Raw genomic sequence first — 18,932 nt, 5'->3', positions numbered from 1 at the left:
TTATTCATTCATTCAATAGCATTTATGGGGCATCAGGTGCTACAGGACCAGAGGTTGAGTGTTATGATTTTCGAATGGTAACCTTACTAGTGGCACTTGATCTGAGCCAGAAGCCCGGGTTCAAGCCTTGACTCTGTCTGTTAGTGGTTATGTGAGGTTGCGAAGTCATTTCTACTCCCCGAGATTCGGGCTCCTGTATAATGGAGATAATCACTCCTACGTCAGAGGGGTGGAGAGGATTTACTGAGATATAGGATGTAAAGCTTTTGGTATAGTGCCAGGCACATAGTGAATACCTTAAAAAATGATACAAAAAAGCATCATGTTCTTGAGTTTGAATACCAGCTCAACCACTCACCAGTCATTTGATCATAGCCAAGTGACTGAAGTCTCTGAGGCTCAATTTCCTCATCTGAAAAATGGGAATAATAATGATTGTAAAGGAGAGATGTGAGGATCGGAGAGGGGAGTTATGAGAATTAACTGAGGACACGTTAGTAGGGCCTGTAGAACAGTGTCTGGCACACAGGAGCTAGCCTTTCATTGTCCTGCCCCAAACTTCTCTCTTTGCTGCAGGAATGAGCTGAAGGATACAGCTTAGATCTATTTTTGGCCTGTGCAAGTCCAGCTCATAAAAATACAATCATGCTCCTTGTCAGTGCTTCTGCACTTTTATTTATTGTTCCTGCCAATCCTGGGTCCTCTCCATGTGGGAACCTCTTCATTATTAATAATCCTGGGAAGTAGTATTTTAAATTTTTATGATCTGTACTTTGCGCCATCTGAACCACCATGTATTATCTGGCCTTGCCAGCAAAGGGGGAATATATCCAGACGAGAGGTCCTTTCGGGATGAATAATTTATCCCATTTTCACAATGCCAATTATGGTAAATTATGTTCTTCATATCAGCTGCCGACAGAACAATGGGCACTGATGTATTGATATGAAAAGAAAACAAATTTATTTCCTTGCCCAAATTCACAATGATATTTGAAAACCTGGAGTTTCATTCTTTCAAGTACCTATAAAACCCCACTTTTAATAATAGGAGTAGAAAGAATTTTTCCTCCCCTCTCTCCACTTTTTCCTCCCCTTTCTGTTATTAATCAAGGAGCTCAGGGCTCTGTTTTGCTCCATTTTTTTTTTCAGCTGCAGAAAATAGAGCCTTTCTTTGCAAATTTATTTTCTCTTCTCTCTCTTTCTTTGCTTATGCAGGCTGATTCCTCTAAGGTACAATTAATAATGATTGGCTAACATTTCTTATGCTTTCCCCTTCATAGTACTAAAAAAAGTGACTGTTACTATATCTCCTTTTACAGAAGGGAACTGTTTCTGGCTCCAGTCCATGGGAATAGCACACCATGCTTCCCAACATGCCCCATAGCTGGTTGATTCCAGTAACTGTAGGGCTGGTTTTTCCTGCTCTCTGCATCTCTCCAGTGCATCTTCACTGTGCCAGAGGCTCCTCCTCTACCTGTAATGCACACCTGGGAAGTCATTCTCTTGTTTATAATCCTTCCTCAGTTCCTCACTGCTCTCGAGTTCATCTTCAAGATGCTAGGCATGGCATTCAGAGCCTCTGTTTACCCCTCCCTTCACCTATTCTGTTCCCTGGCCACCCAAAACTACCTCTTTGTGGTTCTCCCAGGTGCAGCCTCTTGGATGTCTTCTGAGTGTTTACTGGTCTATGATGCTCTCTTGGTCTAGAAATCTCTTTTTGTTTGGGTTTGGGGAGGCAAGGATGGAAACAAGGAAGCTGGTCAGAGCGAAAGTTCATGAAGAGAGGATGATGCTCTGGACTAGGATGTTGGCAGTGTAACTGGACAAATGGGTTTATTTGAGAGAAATTTTTGAGGAAGCGGGAACTGGTGATGGAATGGATTTGGAGACTGAGGGGAAGGGAGGCATCATGAAAGATTCCTGTAAATGACTTGGCATAAGCAATGGCATATCATGCTTCTATTTTCTTAGCTGGAGATTGCACGGGGAAGAGAATGTCAAGGGCAAGATGGTTGGGGAAGGTGGATCAGGGAACACAGACATGGTAAATTTAGGTGTGTCTATCCAAGGGCAAATGTCCAGTAGGGTAATCTGAGTGCTGGGTGGGGTCAGAATTGGAGATGTAAATTTGACAGTTATGAGAATAAAGATGGATCTGGAAGTGATGGGAGTAAGAACACTCAGAAGGGACTTGTAGGAAGGAAGTGTGCCCATGAACTTGCCCTGAGAGGTTCTAACATTGAGAGGTCAAGCAGAGGGGGAGGAGCCTGAGGAGAAAACTGAGGAGGGCTGGTCAGTGAGCAGGGAGAGGACTGTGGACCCTGGAGGAGGACTCTTAGGGAGTGAGTGAGCAAGCCTGTCAACTACTACAGGAAGGTCAAAGAAGACAGGACAAAGGACTGCTCCTTTGTTCCAGGCAAATGGGCAAAGACCTGCTTTTGATGTGGAGAAGGGGGTCTAATGAGCTAACACTTCCTTAAGGGCAAAGTTAAAATATTACCTGGGTTGCTTTTGGAGAAAATATGGCCTTGCTAAAGAGAGAAGCAGATGACTGAAGACTGACACGGGGTTCGTTGCCCACCTGTCTGTTGGCCTAGTTTGAACTCTGTGGTTTGAGAAGTGTTCTGAAGCCAAAAGAAGTGTTTTCATTAGAAACTCAGGGCATAAGCAACATCTCATAAGGGTTCAGGGCAAAGTAGTACATGGATTGAAGGAGGGCTATGACCCCAACTCTGCCTAAACTCAGCACCCCTCCTATTACTGAAAATGGTAAATGGGATATTAAATATATGTATTTATTCAGATAATACGTAAATTACTTTATGTATATTGAACATGATATAAATGAAATCACACAGGACATAAAAAACCTTTTTGCTTCAGATTTCTTGTAATGTCTGGGAGAGTCACCCATGTCCGTGTAGCATTGCTGTGTAGCATTCCATCTCATGAATGAACCACAGTTTATCCATTCTCCTATTAATAGACATTTGGGTTATTCTCAGTTTTGTGCTATTATGAAAAAAGTCACTATAAACATTTTTGTGTGTATCTTTTGATGGATCCATCATATTTTGAGGTGATTTTTTGCTAATGCCAAGAAAATCTAATGGTTTTGTTATACTTACTTAGTACTTGGCCATCTTGCTAAATTCTAATAGCTTTTCGGTTCATTTTTCTTGGAACACATTTCTATCAGATAGAAAGCTTCTCACCTCAAGTACTCAAAAACCTAACCTAAATTGGACTAAGGCCCAAAGAGTATATATTTGCCCCCCAAGCCACCCCCATGACTGCAGGGTCCAGCTTGTGCCTGGTTTCAGGCAAGGTGTGATCCAGAGGGCAGGGTGTCATCAGGGCTCATCTCCATTTCTCCGGGTTCCTCTTGGCTCTGCCCTGTTTTGTATGCTGCCTTTGACTTCATCCTGGCTCCTCCTCATAGTAGCAACAATTGCTTCAGAAATTTCAGAACTAAGTCCTCACCGCACCATCCAGAGGAAGAACATGCTCTTTAGGGAACACTCATAAAGAGCAAGGAGGTTTCTTCCCCCAGGTTCCTGGTCATTATTGCCCCATATCTCTTGATCCAAGTTGGGTAACATGCCCATCTCTGAGCCAATCAAATTTTGTGGTCAATAGAATAGTATGCTCTGATTGGCTTAACCTAATTAGGGACCATCTCTGTCATCAAGGAAGGCATCAGTTCCACCAAACCACATGGCTGTCACATGGGACAGGGTTGAGTTCTTGAAAGGAATATTGGGGGCCTTTTGATTGAAGAAGGAAATGGATGCTTGAGAAGCAACCACAAAATATTTATTATGACAATTAGAATGATATTGCCTGTAATGGTTATTCATTGTCTCATTCCAACTGTAATATTCTTTTAGTTTTGTCTCCTGTCTTAATGTGTTGGCTACTGCATGAGGTCTTCTAAATTTACATGGAATGATATAAATGGTTTAGGGTTTTCTGAGAAGCTTTCAGAAAGAGGTTTATAAAGATAAAGGGGCAAAGGGAAAGACTAAGAAGCAAATGCTTCTTAACATTTGATGTATGATACTTGAGACCAGTCTGCTGGCTAAGGATCTAGAAATGAAGGAATCAAGCTAAAAGATGATTGAGATGAACTTGGCAATGTGGGAAGGCATATTAGCTTTCTGTTGCTATGTAACAAATTATGAAAACTTCAGCGGCTCAAAACAACACAAGTTTATTATCTCACAGCTTTTATAGGTCAGAAGTCCAGGCACAGTTTAGATGGGTTCTCTGCTCGGGGGCCTCATGGGTCTGAAATTGAGTTGTCAGCTAGGCTGCATTCTCATCTGGTTCTTGGGATCCTTTTCCAAGCTCATTCAGGTTGTTGGCAGAATTCAGTTACTTGTGGTTGTAGGACTGAAGTGCCCATTTTCTTAAGTGACCTGGCTATTGATCAGGGTCATTTTCAACTTCTAGAGTCCACCCTCAGGTACTAGCTGCACAGACCTCTCACAACATGTTAGTTTACTTTTTCAAGGCCAGCAGGAGAATCTCTCTCCAGTCTGCTGTGATGGAGTTTTAGATAACATAACATACTCATGGGAGTGACTGTGCCATCATATTCACAGGTCTTGTCCTCACTCTTGAGGTAGGAGATTATACAGTGCATGTACACAGAAGTGGGAAGCTTGGGGACAATCTTAGAATGCTGTCTATCATAAAAGGCAAAGGCAATTATTGCCCTAAGGCTTATGGGTCATGTGGCACACTGACTAGGAAATTCACTATCTTAGAAATGGGCACTGAGATGTATTATAAAATATATATGTATATACATACAGACATTAGATATATACACACACAGAACACGGGGAACTGGGAGAAGAAACAGTAATTCCCAGTTTGTGAATATTTCTAAAAATGTGGATTAAGAGAAATGATCAGTCATCTAAATTTTCTCTACGCTTCATAGACTGCCACTTGATCTAGTGATATTCCAAATATTTTTAATCATTACAATTTGTAGAATATCTTTGATGTTCACAAAGCACCTGCACATGTATTATTTCATTTGGCCCTTCCCAGAACGTTCTAGCCTGTGAACAGTGCCTTAGCATTTACTCTTACATTTATATCAGCTCTTAACTCTCACTAACACATCACGTGATAGTTTACATGACACTAAAATGGCCTAATGTGTAGATTACACGATATTTTACACTTTTGTTTTTTTTGACCGTGTGGTTCACTTTGCATAAAATATCTTGTCTTGTTCACCCAGGAAACTTCTATTCACCCTTGAACGCCCCCTTTTTTTCAGACCTTTCTTGAACAGCATTGTTCTTGAGAAATCCTTGCGTCACTCTCACAGGGCTGGAGAGGGAGGGCCTGCAGGCTGACGGCTGCAAGCCAGGCCCAATTCCACATCTGTCTCAGACATCTATTGGCAGAACATTTGGCACCACTCGGAGGCAGTGTTCAAAAACACATTGGTTATTGAATCAGTGGTCTGAGAGCTTAACTTATGTTAACTCATTTGAACCTCCTAACAACCCAACCAAGTAGTTATGGTTATTTTCCCATTTAAGAGATCAGAAAACCAAGACATCAAAGTTGTAATGCTTGAGCCAGGATTCAAACCCAGAGCACAATCTTTCATCTCCCTACGATACTAGCAGAATCAGTATTTGCCCCACAGCATAGAATTAAGTGAGATTAATACATGTCAAGTGCTCAGTGTCTGCTATATAGTAAATTTGCAAAGCAGGACATATTTTTATTACTGGTGGCAAAGAGGCTTCTGCTTTCCTATTCTTTGGAACAGGAGATAGAAAAAAATAAAAATAACAAAACATCTCCCTCCCCACTCCTCCCCCAAATCCTCACCTTGTTTAGCTGTACCATTTCTTTGTTTAAGAAAGCCAGGGCTCGCTCTTTATTGTTTGGAAGAACAGAATCTAAAGGGGGAGGGGCACAACAACAGAATTTACATTTGCAAATAAGTTCTAAACGTCAGGGAAGGAGTGAGGTTCTAGATGCGCTGGGACCCAGATCCTCTTTAGCTTACATGTTTAAGTGCCGCATGGTAGGTAGATGTTCAGTCAAAGTAGTTCCTCCCCCATCCTTTCCTTTTTGAGCTATATTTTGTCCATGGTATGCCTCACCTTAAAGAAAATTCTTCATAGAAGAATTGAGTATTGTCTCTAGGAAAATTTGGTGAAAATTGTCAGTTAAAATTCGGTTAATTTAAGCTCTGATGAGAAGAATGATCATAGTTAGAAGACTGCTTCCTTTGAGCTGTGTGATCTTGGACAAGCGACTTGGCAGCTCTGTGCTTCAGTTTTCCTTTCAGGAGAATGGAAATAATAGTGGTATGTAGATAAAGTATATGGAGAGCTTGATCTATCTCTGGCACATAATACATTATTCCCCAAATATTACCCATTATCATCTCATTTAGTCCTCAAAACAGCCTTGCTAAGTAGGGGTTATGATTATGGCTCTTGTCCATGTTTTACAGGTGAGGCCCTGAGACTCAGACAGCTTCTGTGTTCCCCATGACACTGCACTCAGCAATAGTTATTGATTATCTGTCAAGTTTCTTTTTTCTTCCACTTTGCCTACACAGTGGGATGGAGTTCCATAAATGTCTTGGCAGGTTGACAGCTTATCTTGAAAAGGTATTAACCACCTCTGCAAAATATTCAGACTTCAGAAAAATAAGATGATACAATAGATTCAATAGACCTTTATGTTTTTCTTTGTGACAGTCCCTAAAGCAAATTGGAATCATGTATATGTGCAAAAGTTTAGCTACAAGATACTCACCGAAACTTGTTTATAGAACCCAAACTGTAGAAACAACCTACATGTTCAACCATCAAGACTAGTTAGATTAATTGTGGTATATGCATACAATGAAATATTAAGCTACATCAAAAGGCAAAATGAAATATATTTGTCTACATGAAAAAAATGCTGGTAGAGTGTTGTGTGATAAAATGAAGTATGAATCCTTTTCATAAAAGTATATATTGGCATAAATAGCATATACATATAGTAATCTATGCATATATATGCATAAAAACTTCTGGAAAGGTGCGACCCAAGTTGTCACCTGTGGTCGTCTCTGTTGGAATGGGAAAGTATTATGGGTAATTTGAATTTTCTATTTTCTTTCCTTCGTTTGAGTGGGAGTTTATTTTCTGATTTTTATGCAATATATAGTAAATTCTAGTTACTAAAAAAAAAAGAATAGAAACTCTTTCAAGTCTCTATGCATGCTAACACTGGTTGAACATTTCAGGTGATTGTGAAGACAAGAACGGAATATCAGCCCGAACAGAAGAACAAAGGGAAGTTCCGGGTGCCGAAAATCGCCGAATTTACGGTCAGTTTCTTTTCTTTTTTAAGTTCTTTATTGGAATATAATTGCTTTACACTGTTGTGCCAGTTTTTGCCGTACAGCAAAGTGAATCAGCTGTATTTATACATATATCCCCATATCCCCTCCCTCCCGTGACTCCCTCCCACCCTCCCTATCCCACCGCTCTAAATCATCACCCATCATCCAGTTGATCTCCCTATGTTATGCAGCACCTTCCCATTAGCTATCTATTTTACATTTGGTGGTGTATATATGTCAAATCTACTCTCTCACTTCGTCCCAGCTTCCCCTTCACGCCGCGCCCCCCTCCACTGCCCTACCCTGTGTCCTCAAGTCCGTTCTCTACATCTGCATCTTTATTCTTGCCGTGTCACTGGGTTCATCAGTACCATTTTTTTAGATTCCAATGGTCAGTGTCTTGATGGTGTAACAGAAAGACTGGGTGTGGGTCACTGAGTCTAATCACATAATTAAAGCTCTTGAGGACGAGTTTTCTCCTCTCCTGCTTAAAAATGTTCAGACCATTTGATAATTGATAAAAGTGTCTCATTTCTTCTCCTTCCTCCTGTCCCTGTCTCTGCCTTTCCATCACAATCTCCAGGAAATGTGATGGAAATGTACAAAGAAACTCAAATTTTGGACATTGGTTAATTGCAGCAAATACAAAGAAGACAAAGGGAAAGAAAAGTTGATTTCTTAGTGGTACAAACCAAACGGTTGCTTTTCTGTTTCTTGGTGGCTGGATCACTAGGGGAACTGATAAATATGTATCACTGTGATGAATTGTGTGAAGGAGCCATGACGCCTGCTCTGTGAGAATGTAAGGAGGAAGCTCAGGGAAGTACCCTGGGGAAGTCACTTAAGTGGCTAAGGACAGCACAGCTTGTGCAAAGGCCCTAAGGGAGAGAGGTTGAACCCAACATCAAATAGGAATAAGGACAGTGAAGCTGGCCTCTAGGTGGGGTGTGGGGAACAAGCAGAGATGAGGTATGAGAAGTAGGCAAAGGGCAGACAATCCCAGGCCTTGTAGGCTGGATGGAGGGAATTTGATTTTATGTTAGAAGCATGAGGGAAACCACTAAGGACTTCAAGAAGAGGAAGGACATGATTCAATTGGGTTTTTGGAAAAAGCATGTTGGCTTTTACATGGCTAATAGGGTGTAGTGGGCAAGAGGGAGTGTGGGGAGATTGTTGGGCTACTGCAATTGTCCAAGTTAAAAAACTATAGTGGCTTAGAGAAGGATGGTGAGTGGATAGAGACCTAAAAGATATTTAGAAGGCAATATCAGCTATGGACGCAGTAGAATAAGTGCTTCTGTGGTTGGATACTGAAGCAGTCTGGCTGGGTTTAGCCGTTTCCACCTCAGACCAGCCATGTGGCCACAAGCTAGTCTGTAAACCTCGTTTATCAAATGGTGATAATAGATGGTTACTGTGAGAGTGAAGTACAGAATACGTGCAAAGCCCTTGGATCTATACCTGATAAATGCATGATTAATAGTAGCTATTGTGTGCCAACTGCGGCTGGGGGCGGTGGAAGTGGAAGCAGCCCTCGGCTGGTTGTCTGGGGACTGGAGGATGTATTATGCATGGATAAACATTTCGGTCCATTTCTGTCCCTATCCGTCTCCCTGCTAAGTGTGTTAGAGCAGCTGGGTGTGTGAGCCTGGGAGGGAGTATGGCCCCTCTGTGTACATCCCCCAGAATGTGGAACTTTCCTGCCTGTTGACACCCTCTTTGAGGGCAAGGATTGCTTTTATTTGTGGCTGTAGCTTTAGTGACTGGCACACAGCATGGGCCCAGTGGACGTGGCCTGAACTGCATGCAGGTATCTGTAAGAACCAGCAGGCAGCTGTGAGGGGAGGGCAGGAGCACCTTGGTGCATAATGCATGGGCACCAGGCCAGGGAGTGAAGCTGACCTGTCCTCTTGGCAGCAGAGATCATCAGAAAGATGCCCAGAGTCACGCACAAAAATGTTTATTGCAGTGCTATTTGTAAAATCAAAGCATTGGAAACAATGCTGGATTTTCAGCAACTTTCTCATGATTCTGTATATAAAACTACATGCATGGGTTGGACTATTTCAACAGTTTCTTAAGAATCACTTTTGTGGGGAGAGTATTTCGTTTACTCTGAATTATGGGCTTATGAGATATTTTCATCTTCCTTTTACTTTCCCATTATACACGAGCATGATTATTACAATAATCAGAAAAAAATCAGAAGTATTTTCAACATTTGCTCTTTTTACCAAATAGAGTGTTACAGTTTTTCATGGAATTATTCCTTATTTAGCAATCATTTAAAATGATGGTTATGAAGACATGCAATAATTTGGGCAAATATTTCATAGAGGAGGTTGAGTGAAAACAGCAGAGATAAAAAATTGTATGTTTTCTATGATTGGAACTATGAAAAAAGCCACACGTATACAGAGGAAAAAGGACATGGAAAGAAATGTCTCAAAGTGTCATCTCTGGCTGTATTATCAGCAGTGGTGTTAGACTATGTTGTTGTTGTTGTTGTTGTTTTTCCTATTCATTGGTAACTTCTGGTGACGTGGCTGTTTTATCATATTTGATGTCTATGGGTCCCTGAGAAGCTGATATAGTGCCCTGCTGTTTTTCAAGGGGAGCTGTGGCTCAGAGCAGTGATGTGATCTGCTTAGCCACTAGCAAGAGGCAGGGCCAGTGCTGAGAGCTGGCCCCTGGCCTTTCTGTGCAGCCGTGCCGCATGCAGCAGGTAACTACGGGTTAGAACAGAAGTGAATCAGACAAGAGAAAATGAGTGGCTTCTCAGGGTCCCGGGCCTGTGGAAGCCCCCCCACGCAGCTTGACTCAGTTGGCTCTGCGGGTTGGCAAGAAAGGGCGTTGGGGTTCGGGGCAGCCGTTTGTCAGCACTGACTGTCAGCTGTGGGCAGAAGGCCCTGCCACTTGAAACAATATGGGAGGAATGGAGCAAAACTGTTTGCTTTTGTAGAGCTGGGAGCATTTATTTAGCCTGGCTTTCCACTTCCTTAAAGGGAGCTCCCCTGGGCTGCATGGAGGATGCGTCTGCCGTGGTGAAGGGGGATGCAGCAGACTAGGGAGCAGGCTGTGGTGGCAATTAAGAAGAGTCTGAGGGTCTGAGCTGTCAGCTGCTCTGGACCTCGGGGGTCCAGGTGGGCTATTATGGAAGTGGAATTGTTCCTGGTTGGAGAAAGGGGCATCAGGGGTTCCTTGGTGTTTGGCTTGGCTGACTGAGCTGGGAGGATGCTGTCCACTGGATAGGAGGCGGGGGACCGGACAGTGGGAGATACATTGAGTGGGAGGTGCCTGGGGACCATAGGAGGGAGTCTGGCCACTCTTGGATGTAACAGGTCTGAAGCTCAGGATGGAAAGTTTGGCTAGAGAACAGGGGCTGGAAGTCAGAGAATTCCCAGTTCATCTTAGAGAGCATATGCTGGTAAGCAGTGGCCGGGCTACCCCTCCAGGATATTGCCCGTGGCACAGGTAACCATGGGGATGGCAAAGATGCCTCCCTCCCTCATTCCAATGTCTTCACAGAGCTGGAACAGCTTGTGACTTCACATCTCAAACTTGACCTGGGGAGATCAGCTCATAACAATTACACTATGAGAGAGAATGAGACGAGAGAGCAGGGAGGGAGAGACGCATTGAGAAAGACTGAAAGAATTGCCTGAAATTTCTTTTTTAACATGAAAGCTCTTGCAGTCATTGCCAAGGGCCACAGACTTGAGAGATTGTTCAGCAGGCTTCTTTGAGAAGATGGGAGCATGCGCAGAGAAATCCCTCCTTTTTCTTTGTCCTGGGAGCTGGAGGTTCTTCTAAAGCTGAGATCTCTTTGGAAGGAGCTGGCGCTATGGAAGGAGCTGGTGCATGTGGCCATGCTATCAGACCTGGCTGTCCCCAGGCTCACCTCTGAGAAGGAACCGAGTCTTGCATTTGGAGGCTTTTTGTGCCAAGCTGATGAGAGGTATTCTAGGGAACACCTGCACTTTGGGGCTAGATTCACCTGGCAACTCAGGTCATATTCCTGTCACCTCAGCTTCATGACCTTGGGAAAGTCCCTTACACCTCTCTGAGCCCCTGATTCCTCATCAGTAAACCAGAACACACTCTTGAGATAGCATGAAGCGTAAGTCCTTGGCGCACTCTAGTTCTCCATGAATGGCCGTCTTAGTCTCTTCCTGTTTGGTCCCTTTCCTTCATCCTGGCTTCTTCGCTTGCTGCCTATTTAGCCAGATTTTGTATGTTGGTTGAGACAGACCTGGTCCTCCCTTTCCTGGCTTTTTCTCCCTGGGAGTGTGGCTGGGAAAACCTGGAGGAACTGTTCTGAGTGTAACCAGTTCAACGTCAAGATCCACGGGCGGCCTCTGGCTCTCTACAGTGGCCTCGGGGGCCATTTCTTTGCCTTCCGGGAGGTGTAGGCAATATTTTTTGGTAGGTTACTTCTCAACACACTCGTTAGAACACAAGTAATCCTAGTACCTGTTAAAAATGCCTGTACATCCAACAACCCTGTGTACCCGCTACTGTTATTATCATCCCCATTTTACGGAAGAGGAAACGGATGCTCAAGAAGTGAAGTGTCTGCCAATGCCACGCAGCGAGGACATGTCAGGACAAAACAAGAACCCAGCCCTGTGGCTCCATACCCCATTCTCTCTGCTGCTCCTGAGGCCACCCTGCCATTGTCCCCACCAAGCTGTGGCCTGCCTGACTTCTTCCCTTCCTGCCCTCTCTCCCCTTTCTTCTTTGTCTTTATCAAATTGGCTCTGGGCTGGGCTGGTTGCCTGTTGCTGGGAGACACACAGATGTGCAAGACAGAATCCTTGCTCTGGAGGAACACATGAATGTGTGGATTAGACAAGAACGTTCCAGCCAATTTCTTGGCTATACTGTCCCTGTAGCGTCACCTCCTCTGGGATGCCGCCCCTGATCCTCTGAGCTGGGTTTGGTGCCTCCCCTGGGCTCTGCAGATCAGGGGGTCACGAATGCTTCTGTACAGTAACTGGCTACGCTGGCGTCTTCATCCCCCTCCAGCCTCTGGTCCCTGGAGGGTAGGGTCACACTGGCCCACTCATGTGTTCCCAGTTCCCAGAAGAGGGCCTGGTGTGGAGTGGGTGTCACGTGTGCTGCAACTCAAGCCCGGGTCTTTCGGGACTGCCTCAGCAGTCATCCCCAGTGACACATCCTGAGTCAGGGTTCAGAAGATCTGACTCTGGTGGCTATGGCCTGGGCAGGCTCAGATTAGAGGGTGTCTGGACACATGCGGGGGTCCTGGGGATGCCTGCAGACCAGACCCTGAGCACATTCAGTGGGGAGAACTCAGAATGGGAGGAACACATTAGTGTAAAGGGACCAGAACTCACCATTCCTGTCAAGCAAATGGACACATTGAAATAAAGCGGGTGGGGGAGAATTGGAAGTGAGAGGCTAGCAACTTTTAAAGAGTTGGTGTCTGTGGGCTATTACTAAAAACAAGCAGCAACAACAAACCAACAATAAAAATCCAGTTAAAGCATCAGGCTTAATGTTACGTATTAATATTAAATATTAATTATTATGTGTTAACATATGTATATAATCAATATTATATAGTGACTTTTCACTGTTTCATCCATTTGCTGATCCACTTAACTCTTTGGACTTGTGCTCTGCTGCCGACCTGACCTTTGGTTGGTGCCTTATGTAAGATATCCCACTGAATGATCCCAGCACACCGGGGATTTTCCCAAGTTTCATGCCCAGGAGGCTGTGGAGCAGGGATGTACTTGCAGGCCCTAAGCAGGGGGTCACGGCTGGCCGTAAGGGGTCAGGGCAGCTGCCGCCAGTGAAAGGGGAGTCCGGCTACCAGTGAATAGCTCCTGGGGGATGCTGCTGAGCCAATCTACCTGCTAGCTGCTTCTTTCCTCCTCTTCCTCTTCCACGCAGCCAAGGGTTGGGGGGCTTGGCACTCTGCCTCAGGCCTCAACTCTTTTCACATTCCCTCCAACACCAACATGGGAGAGACATGGTGAAATGCCAGAACCAGCCTCCCCGGGGAAGTGGCCACATCTAACAGAGTCTAGGCCCCTCTCCCTCCTGAAAGTCTCTGATGACTGCTTTCTTTTCTGGTCTCTGTCCTCACTCATCATCTCCTGGCCCAGCTTCCTTCTGGGCCCCTCTGCCTTCTTTCTGAGCCCCCTCCTGCCCATTTTTCTCACCTCCCCAAAGGAGAACTCCTTCTAATGTGCATATCCTGAAAGGACACTGCCATCCTTCTTACCCCGCCATAGCTTCCATTGCTCACTTGCCTCTCCCTGACCTGGCCGAAGCCCTGGTCCTTCCCTCGTGACACCATACATCCTCTGCCTCCCTGTCTTTGTTCGTGCTGTCCCTTTCAACTGGAATGCCTTTCCCACCTCCGCCATTGGGCAAGCTCCCTATTCATGGCTCAGCACTCAACTCAAATGGCTCTGGCCTGTGAGGGCTTGCCTGCCCGCCCATGCAGAGTCTGTCCTTCTTCCTCGGAATTCCCGCTCTCGCTGTATAACCCTCCAGTTACACAGTGTTGGCATCAACATTACCTGCTGTGTCTCCCACTGACTTGAGGCTGGGATGATGTCTTCTTCATCTTTGCTCCCCAAGAGCCTAGCCAGTGCCTGGCCACCCTAGGCACCAAATGATGTCTTTTATAACTAAATAGACAGGTGAATGAGCAAACAAACAAAATCCCTGTGGCTGATGGCAAAACTCCACATTGATAAACACCAGAACTCTGGTTGCCTCATTTTCAATATCTTTATTTAAAATCAGGGCTCTATCTTTGCTTCTAAGCTTCTTGCCGATGACACAGTCTCATAAATGTCCTCTTCCTGATGTCACATTCCCCGGGGGGTGAGACCTCATTTATAACTGTGCCATTTGCTTCTACCAGTTTTTCATCAAAAACCCCAGGGGCTGGCTTCCATTGGTGGGATTCTAATATTCGCTGACAGCAGCAAATGGAGATAAGCGATTTTACTTTATTGTTTGTTGTCTTGGTTTTTATTGCTCTCCTATTTTTTTTAATTTTGAGGACCATTTTAGGTAAGTTATTAAAAACACTGCCTGCTGTTAGGAGCAGAGTCATTATCTGGCGTGGAAAGAATTTGCATGTGAGTGCTTGGTGGAGAAAGGCTGCAGTAGTATTTGATGTTTATTATTGCACTTCTGGCGAGGGTTTTACTGAAAACCAGAATAAAGATGCAAGCCTGTGTTTATGGCTGGGTGCTTTCTCTTGACCTCATGGAACTATATTATTAGAGTGACCTTCAAAAGCATATATTATTGAGAATTGAAAAGCAAATGTGGCTTAATTTTTTTAAACAAAACATTTCCCTGGGAGAGAAAACCTCCGTGGTGCTATCTCAGGAGGAATGTGCTCAGGGTTTGGATGGGGGACTGGGTGATGCAATGACCACTTCACAGCCTAGTGACTGGGCTGCTTTTATTGCCAGCTTCTCATTCTCATTGATTCAAACATTGGCAAATAAATGCTGTAATAAAGCAAGTCCCTTGTTAACAAGTTTGGTGTAGAAGACTTCTAGAGTTTAGTGAATACTCTTATCTCCTGAGACTCTTTTTTTTTTTATTTTTTTTAATTTTTTTGGGGGTACACCAAGTTCAATCATCTGTTTTTATACACATATCCCCGTATTCCCTCCCTTCCTTGACTCCCCCCCCTCGAGTCCCCCCCCCCCACTCCGCCCCAGTCCTCTAAGGCATCTTCCATCCTCGAGTTTCCTATGAGACTCTTATAGGAGTTGGCCGATTAAAAGTTTGCATACCAGTTGTTAAACCGTTGGAAGTTTGTAACCAACCATTGTGGGAGTATTTACACCGTGGAAAGGAACAAGCACTGTAAATCACACATCCCCATCCTTTCCCTGCCCAGGGCAGTCAGCACATTTGTGTGAAGGGCAGTATGGAAAAGGGGAAGTACATGGGTTGGGGGTTTGACACCGTGGGTTTGTACAAACTAAAGCACGTCATTTCATCTCTCTGAACCTGCGTTTCCCAATCCGTAAAATGGGATAATGCTGTCTACATCATAGGCCTGGCGTGAGGACAAAATGAGATAATATTAGCTGCATGGTAGCTTGATAAATGTGAGCTGCCTCTCATCATCACGTGATAGTTTCATGGCTGGGGAGCTGGTCATCCGGCTGGTTGGGTGGGTCTCAGTTGGAAGCCATGCCTGGCTCCGCCTCACTAGGCCCTCTGTCTCACCTGAACTTGCCCTGGCTCAGGTGTTCCTCCTCGCCCACCGTGCCCACTGGGCCAGCTTTTGACCTTCCAGCTCCATCCCATCTTCCCCTTTCCACCTGTTATGAAGTCAGAACGATCATCAGATCTTTTTTTTTTAAGCCCGTTATTGGAATGTAATTGCTTTACACGGTTGTGCCGGTTTTTGCTGTACAACAAAGTGAATCAGCTGCATCTACACATATATCCCCATATCCCCTCCCTCCTGCGACTCCTTCCTGCCTTCCCTATCCCAGCCTTCTAAGTTATCACCCATCATTGAGTTGATCTCCCTGCGATCATCAGATCTTGCCTGAGAAATCTTTGAAGGCTCCCGGCTTCCTACAGCGAGTGTGAGGTTTCTAGCTTGGTATTGCAGGTTCTTCCAAAGATGGTCCTTGCTGCCAGTCCCTCTGCCATTTCCCATGTCCTCAGTGCTTCAGGCCCCTCACGATTCTGCAAAACCACCATGTCCTTTCACACCTCCAGGTCTTTGCCCACACAGTTTCCTATGGCTCTATTTGCCAGCTCATGTTTTCTGCCTTGTGACCCAGCTCTGATCTCACCTCCTCCAGAAATCTGGCCTCAATTTCCCAAGTCAGTTTCTCATGTGGAGTCCCACAAGTCCCAGCCTTTCCCTGCACCCGTCACTGCTCTGAGGTGGCACGTTGGCTTCAACTAGAGCTCTCCTGCTACCTGGCTGGATTGCCGAGAGTAGCACAGAAGGTAGAGCTTCATAAAGGATTCTCACATCCCATACTGGGGTAATAAAAGAAGGGTGGTCATGGAAAGTAAAAGAAGATTTAGGAAATTATTATTTGTAATTAGTTAATAACAGTAACTTCCATTTCATTGAGCTCCTATTATGTGCTGGGCCGTTTGCCAATCATTTTCCATTTTATCTTTACTCTAACTCATGAAGTAGGCATTATTTTTGATATACAGATGAGGAAACCAAGGATCAGAGAGTTTAATTAAGGTACCCAAGGTCACGCAGCCAATAAGGGGCAGAGTCATTCTTTTCTGGCCCAGAGGGGTATGGATGTCTATTGTGTATATATGAGTGTGAGTGTGTGTATGTGTGTGTGTTCTTTTGTCTATATCAGCTTCCAAATCAGGAAACCCTGCACATATGGGGAATTGGCTACATGAAACTAAACTGAAAAGTGGTTGCTAGAATACTAAAATTTTGCTGCCTATCCCTGTTATTTGCCAAGCATTAGGCCAATTTCGCTTTGGCTCTCTTCTTTCTTCTCTTTAAATACACTGTTTGGCCAAGTCCTAAATGCATTGATCCAAAAAAGAAAAGAGAAGCAAACATTTCCCAAAGAAGAAATGCATTTTCCTCGTGGCTTGTCATGTGACTTCCCTCACCATCCCCTCACACAGCGGGCGGGTTAACCTCCTGACTTTCTCGCTCTCTGGGCCTCTGCTGCTGCAATGCATGATTACTTTAAATGGGATTTTTTTTTTTTAATTTATTATGTTTAAGCTTCTGGAACTGTCAGAGGAAGACAGGTCCTAACAAAGTGACTGTCTTTGAGGCTTTGTCGTGTCACCACCGTGTTCTATAATTATAAGAAAACTAGTCGTCATAGCAACTGCCACATAGGCCTGGCTTCTTCCTGGAGATGCTGGCAAGCCCCTCAGCTCTGTGATCCAAGCAGTTGTGGGGGATTTCGGTTCTCTGAGGGGATTCAACTCTCACCTGGGCGATCATCATGAGCCATTCTAAGTCTCCACAACCCGAACTCAGTTTAACTGTGCAGTCTGACAGACCTAGGTCTGAATGCTGGCTCCAGAACTCACTGGCTGTGTGGGCAAGTCACCTCACTTCCATGAGCCTCAGTTTCCTCTTTAGTACCATGGGTGTGCCCTTGTCCACTTCAGAGGGTTGCTGTGATGACTGAGTTTAGGATGTGCCTGGCAGAGCGCCTGGTGTGCAGGCGCTCAGATATATATTAACACCTTCCCCTTCACCTCTTCACTGTGAACAAACGCAACAAGGGAATGCTGAATTAGAGAAGGATGGATGTTTTCATAATCTTTTGTCATCATCGTCATCATTATTGTTAATTTTGGTAGCATGTGTGGCTAGAAAAACAAGTTAGTAAATCGAAATTCTAAGCTGAATCATGTATATCAGGGAGAGAAAGAGAGAGATGAAAAGAAAAGAGAGAGAGAAAACATAAATGAATATTCAGCTAGATGAAACTGATTTGATGTTTTTTCCTTCTTTTTTTCAAAAATTTTCATTTTAGTGGGCACCTTTTTATCTCTGGAGCACAGTTGATTAACAATGTGTTAGTTTCAGGTGTACAGCAAAATGATTCAATCATACACAAACATGTATCTATTCTTTTTCAAATTCTTTTCCCATTTAGGTTATTACAGAATATTGAGCAGAGTTCCCTGTGCTGTACAGTAGGTCCTTGTTGGTTATCCATTTTAAATATAGCAGTAGGTACATGTCAGTCCCATAATCCCAATCTATTCCTCCCCCCTCCCCCCATAACTATCATTTGTTCTCTAAGTCTGAGTCTATTTCTGTTTTGTAAATAAATAAGTTCATTTGTATCATTTCTTTAAGATTCTGCATATAAGTGATAGCATATGAAATTTGTCTTTCTCTGTCTCACTTACTTCACTAAGGATGATAATCTCCAGGTCCATCCACGTGAAACCGATTTGATTTAAAATTCCTTCAACTTTTTTTTTTTTTTAAATTTCACTTCTCTGAGGCTAAGAAAAAAATATCTGGTCTCTAAAAAAGAATTCTAAACTGAGTAAGGAAACCTGGTTTCTGGTCTTAACCTCTGAGCTTCAGTTTTCTCATCTGTAAAGTGAGGAATTTGGGTGGTATGGTCCCCAAGGGCTCTTGTCTCTGGGATGTTCTAAGGCAGTGGTTCTCAGTCAGGGATGATTTTGTTCCCCAGGGGACATTTGGCAATGTCTGGAGACATTTACGGTTGTCACCACTCTGTGTCTGCGTTTGTGTGTGTGTGTGCTACTGGTATCTAGTGGGTTAAGGCCAGGGATGCTGTTCAATATCCTATGATGCACAGGACAGCCCCCCACAATGAAGAATTATGCTACCTAAAATACCAATAGTGCCGAGACTGAGAAAACCTTGGCCTAGGATTTACCACCATATTTATTGGCCTGAAAATAGGAATTACGCCACTGTCGCCCCACCAAGACCTGTCAGATTTGTGGAGCATCCAGTTTCTTATCTAGCTGCCTCCTGGAGGTTTGAAGCACTAGAAAAATTAGTAGAGGTAAAGATAAAAGA

At 44.2% G+C, this 18,932-nt stretch overlaps 1 protein-coding gene across 1 annotated transcript in view; it reads left to right on the top strand.

Annotated features, from left to right (window-relative positions):
* NSG2 (neuronal vesicle trafficking associated 2) overlaps window positions 1-18,932 on the top strand; it is a 60,818-nt gene that overhangs the window by 9,763 nt on the left and 32,123 nt on the right. The window contains exon 3 of the mRNA XM_057748246.1: window positions 7,289-7,372. Coding sequence (XP_057604229.1) covers window positions 7,289-7,372 — 84 coding nt within the window. The remainder of the gene's footprint in view (window positions 1-7,288; window positions 7,373-18,932) is intronic.

Source organism: Hippopotamus amphibius, chromosome 1 (assembly GCF_030028045.1).
Source record: "Hippopotamus amphibius kiboko isolate mHipAmp2 chromosome 1, mHipAmp2.hap2, whole genome shotgun sequence".
Lineage (NCBI taxonomy): Eukaryota > Metazoa > Chordata > Mammalia > Artiodactyla > Hippopotamidae > Hippopotamus > Hippopotamus amphibius.
Note: the sequence above shows the minus strand (reverse complement) of the source record. Positions and strands in the feature narration are given on the sequence as shown.